At 43.4% G+C, this 5,000-nt stretch overlaps 2 protein-coding genes across 3 annotated transcripts in view; both read right to left on the reverse strand.

The window, feature by feature from the left end:
* The window catches only part of LOC113809047 (uncharacterized), a 10,860-nt gene extending 7,121 nt beyond the window's left edge, over positions 1-3,739 (reverse strand). The window contains exon 1 of one of the 2 annotated variants that reach the window (XM_070142806.1): positions 3,114-3,739. In XM_070142806.1, the coding sequence (XP_069998907.1) occupies positions 3,114-3,194 (81 nt within the window). In that variant the 5' untranslated portion in view covers positions 3,195-3,739. Of the gene's footprint in view, positions 1-1,052; positions 2,283-3,113 lie in introns of those variants that run through there. The other variant, XM_070142807.1, reaches the window with a different exon arrangement.
* Positions 3,740-3,835: 96 nt separating this feature from the next.
* LOC113809046 (tropomyosin Lep s 1.0101) overlaps positions 3,836-5,000 on the reverse strand; it is a 4,501-nt gene continuing 3,336 nt past the window's right edge. Inside the window, exon 3 of the mRNA XM_027360534.2 lies at positions 3,836-4,729. Coding sequence (XP_027216335.2) covers positions 4,523-4,729 — 207 coding nt within the window. The 3' untranslated portion in view covers positions 3,836-4,522. The remainder of the gene's footprint in view (positions 4,730-5,000) is intronic.

Raw genomic sequence — 5,000 nt, forward strand, 5'->3', positions numbered from 1 at the left:
AGAGAGAGAGAGAGAGAGAGAGAGAGAGAGACAGAGACAGAGACAGAGACAGAGAGAGAGAGAGAGACAGGGGCGGATCCAGAGAATTTTCTGTTACGGTTACACATTGTTTATGTTTTCATCTTGCTTTTCTTGGCCACATTGAATCTGCTGGCTGTACTTTTACCAAGTGGATGTCGATAAAGAACTTTACGCATTGATTGACATTACGACGAGTCAATGACCATTGGAGGGGCACACGGAGTGGCCAATCAGATTGCAGGGGGGACGGGTGCCCCCCGCCCCCTGTGCCATAGAGAGAGAGAGAGAGAGAGAGAGAGAGAGAGAGAGAGAGAGAGAGAGAGAGAGAGAGAGAGAGAGAGAGAGAGAGAGAGAGAGAGAGAGAGAGAGAGAGAGAGAGAGAGAGAGAGAGAGAGAGAGAGAGAGAGAGAGAGAGAGAGAGAGAGAGAGAGAGAGAGGAACGGAGTGAAAGGGTGAGGGCGAGAGAGAGGACGGGAGAGAAAGAGGGTGAGAGCGAGAGAGAGGGCTCTGTCACACTGTCACCCAAGCCCTCACACGTTTCTTCATACAGAGTTATGCCTCCCCTTTCGGCGCCATGTATTCCTCTATCACTACACGCCGTAGCTAAATAACATCATGCCACTGCAGCTTTTACGTCTCTCCACACAGCCCTTACGACTTCCAGACATCATCTCACTTCTCAATGCTTTGTTAAACTATAAATTCCGCTCGTTTTATTTTGTCTCTGGCTGCCGCTATCTTTATTCGTCAAAGTATTCTTTGTTAAAGTATTTCCTTGCCGTCTTCAATCGCTGCAGCTTCCGCAATGTCCTTTCCTTTCTTGGTCTTTTATTAAAATGTCATACTATCACTTTTTCCATCAAATTTTGCGTTTTTGAATGAACTTTCCGTAACAAGTAAACAGACGTGGCGCTATCGGAGTGAGGTCCCGGGAATCACATAAATAATCTCATACATATTACGTTATTTTATAAGGAATATGATGATGTATATTGTATATACGAATTTCTAAACTATTAGCTTATACTTACATTTACTCATGCTATCTAATTTATCAATAAAAACATTCTAGTTGTATAGATCCTTCGTAGCACAAGATAAAGACGGAAATTAGTCAGACGGAAACGGTCGCAACCGCCTTCGTCTGGGTGTTCCGTTTGCAAATGATACTTGCGGAAAGCCTCAAATTTTGACGGAAATGCAAAAACTGACGGAAAAGTGCTAGAGTGATAGGGCCTTTAGTCTGGCAAGTCGACACATGTCTTTCTCCACTGTCTGTGTTCAGCTCGTCAGACAGTATTCTCAGCTGTCTTTGCCTTGCACCCCTGGCTACTTTCTTAAACTCTCTGACCATCACATTTTTTTTTTTAACCAGCTTCTTTTTCTTTCTACTTTCATGAAACTCCATTCTATCAACGTCTCCTCCAATCCCTTTCTGTGTCCAGAAGTCACATCAGGTTCCTTCCTAGCTGTCTCCCTCGCCGCTTCTAGAGTAGGCCTACTTCCACGTCTTCTTTTTTTTTTCAAAATCCACCACTCTCTGTGCCCAACACGCCCACTGAAGTCCAGTATCACCAACTCTTCTTCCTTGTGCTCTCTCTCTCTCTCTGCCACTTCATCAGACTCGCTTCAGAAATCTTTTTCCCTCGTCTCACTGTGAAAAGCATTTGCTGACGACATTCACCATCACTTCTCCAACATCCAGCTCCACAGGCAGCACCGTCAGATACTCTCTCTCCACCTCCAGCACACTCATAGCAAACTCTTCTTGGAACTCCATTGCTCCCGCCATTACTCCCCTTCCACTGGAAAGCGAAAATGGGGAGGTATAGCAGATGGCGATAATGGAAGCGTAAAAACATGATGAGGAGGAGAGAGGAGAGGCTGGTATGAAGCAAGGGAGAAAGAATGAGGGAAGTTGGAGTCATATGTAGGAGAAAAGTGTTCGGGAGACGAAAAAGAAATAGCAGACGAGAGAGAGAGAGAGAGAGAGAGAGAGAGAGAGAGAGAGAGAGAGAGAGAGAGAGAGAGAGAGAGAGAGAGAGAAAAGAGAGAGAGAGAAAGGCAAGGAGAGGGAATGAAGGAAACAGCGACAGACGGCCAGAGATACAGAGATGGCGACGAAACGAAAAGTTAACAGACTCCTACCACAGTTTCAAAAGTTAGACTGCACTTTTACCTGGACATTCTGAGTGACAAAAAAACAGCGACAGACGGCCAGAGATATAGAGATGGAGACGAAACGAAAAGTTAACAGACTCCTACCACAGTTTCAAATGTTAGACTGCACTTTTACCTGGACATTCTGAGTGACAAAAAAACAGCGACAGACGGCCAGAGATACAGAGATGGCGACGAAACGAAAAGTTAACAGACTCCTACCACAGTTTTAAAAGTTAGACTGCACTTTTACCTGGACATTCTGAGTGACAAAAAAACAGCGACAGACGGCCAGAGATACAGAGATGGCGACGAAACGAAAAGTTAACAGACTCCTACCACAGTTTCAAAAGTTAGACTGCACTTTTACCTGAGTGACAAAAAAAACAGCGACAGACGGCCAGAGATATAGAGATGGAGACGAAACGAAAAGTTAACAGACTCCTACCACAGTTTCAAAAGTTAGACTGCACTTTTACCTGGACATTCTGAGTGACAAAAAAACAGCGACAGACGGCCAGAGATACAGAGATGGAGACGAAACGAAAAGTTAACAGACTCCTACCACAGTTTCAAATGTTAGACTGCACTTTTACCTGGACATTCTGAGTGACAAAAAAACAGCGACAGACGGCCAGAGATACAGAGATGGAGACGAAACGAAAAGTTAACAGACTCCTACCACAGTTTTAAAAGTTAGACTGCACTTTTACCTGAGTGACAAAAAAACAGCGACAGACGGCCAGAGATACAGAGATGGCGACGAAACGAAAAGTTAACAGACTCCTACCACAGTTTCAAATGTTAGACTGCACTTTTACCTGAGTGACAAAAAAAAAACAGCGACAGACGGCCAGAGATACAGAGATGGAGACGAAACGAAAAGTTAACAGACTCCTACCACAGTTTCAAAAGTTAGACTGCACTTTTACCTGAGTGACAAAAAAGCATAGAACTGCCGCCGAAACGAAGAGGCCCACCAAACGCCTTTTCGCGCTGTAGGTGGAGGTCATGTTAACCCTTCAGCTGCACTGAACCACAAATGGAACTCGCAAAGCTTTTAACGGTAATAACTAAAACACCTGGACACCTGGCGCATTACCATTTCAATTCAAATGTACAACTAGTTTTGATTACCAAATACCATTATCATTGGACACTTGACAGGAAATGATATCCTATCCTGATAAATTTCATGCTGTTTCTAAACTTCCCTTTTATAAAAATCTATTGACCCCTCATCGTAATATATGAGTAAGCATGTTGTCTTTGGCTTTGCCTGTGTTGACAAAATTTCTTCATTACTCTTCCTGGCAAGCAAGACCATTCAGTAAATTATGCTGTATTATTATCATCACCATTTATACAAAGTCACTTTCAATAGCGCATCTTAACAACAACAATTACCCTTCAGTAAATTTCTCTCGTGCAGACATCATTCTATCCATCATACCTTAAGACTGCAGTATTTCCATTCGTGAAGAAAGTTAATAAACCCATCAGAATATCATGTAATAAACTGGACGTGAGTTTGACATACTGAAACTTTATTAATTGCTTAATCGATTTTGGTCGCGATCACTCATGAAGTTTATCAAAAAATAAAGATTATCCTACAGATGATTATAGGTGCATGCGGTCAGGAAAACCATTGTTATATTGAGAGAATCTATTTCACAAATCAGAGTTTCATTTTGGTAAAATATTGATATGCACTGGATAGGTCAACCTCAGAATATACAATTATTTCAATTGCATTCTACTTTTGCATTTTTTTTGGGGGGGGAGAGATATAAACGAAAAAGAAAGAAAATCGATACCTCTCCACGTAAATAAAAAGTAGACTTACAAGAACAGGAAAGTATACAAAATCACTCTAAATTATTTCCATAGATTAAAACAGTTATTGATGCTTTGAAAGAAAAATGGTTGACACGGTTCAAGTGGAAACATCTAAAAGCACTCAAAACTTACACTTGAAACTAATGACAAAAAAAACTAAATATGACGCTCTCCGTTGTTGTTTTTTCCTTCTTCATCTGTTCTTCGTCCTATTATCTTCTTCTGTATTCTTTCCTGTCATTTATTGTCTTACTCGTATTCTGTTCCGCAAGAATCATCACTCGTCTTCCTCTCTCTCTCTCTCTCTTTCTCTTCCTCCTCCCTATCTCTCTCTGCCTCTCTCTTCCTCTTCCTCCTCCCTATCTCTCTCGGTCTCTCTCCCGTGTCCTCCTCCCTATCTCTCTCGGTCTCTCTCCCGTGTCCTCCTCCCTATCCATCTCAGTCTCTCTCCCGTGTCCTCCTCCTTATCCCTCTCGGTCCCTCGTCCTCCTCGCCCGCCCTACAGCATGTCCCTCATCCTGGACACCTCCCTCTCCAGCCTGCTGAGTTCGAGGTTGAGGCGCGAGTTGTAGGCGTGGGCGCACCCCAGCGTGGTCCTCAGCTTGGCCAGGTGGTCCTCGTTGCGGCGTCGGTAGGACCTCACGTCCTGCTTCTCCGCCTCCGCCTGCTCCTTCAGGGACTGCAGGGTGTCGTCCGGTGTGCTCGCCTGCGGGAGGAGTTGCGGTTAAAGGAAGGGCGTCTATTAGATGTTGGTATGCAGAGTGTGCCGCAGTATGTCTTATACAGGCATTTTAATGTTGTCGACTAAGATACTCTATGGTATTCATAGCGAGCTGTGAAAAAAAACATGGACACACAGGCATTTTGCGGTGTGGAATAGGAGAAAATGGTATTTATAGTATATTCTGAAAAGGCAAGTACCTCTTGTTATTCTACAAGGTGGCTCTTTCACTCTTAATAAATAATCTTTCTATCAC

This window comes from Penaeus vannamei, chromosome 30 (genome assembly GCF_042767895.1).
Source record: "Penaeus vannamei isolate JL-2024 chromosome 30, ASM4276789v1, whole genome shotgun sequence".
In the NCBI taxonomy this organism is placed as follows: domain Eukaryota; kingdom Metazoa; phylum Arthropoda; class Malacostraca; order Decapoda; family Penaeidae; genus Penaeus; species Penaeus vannamei.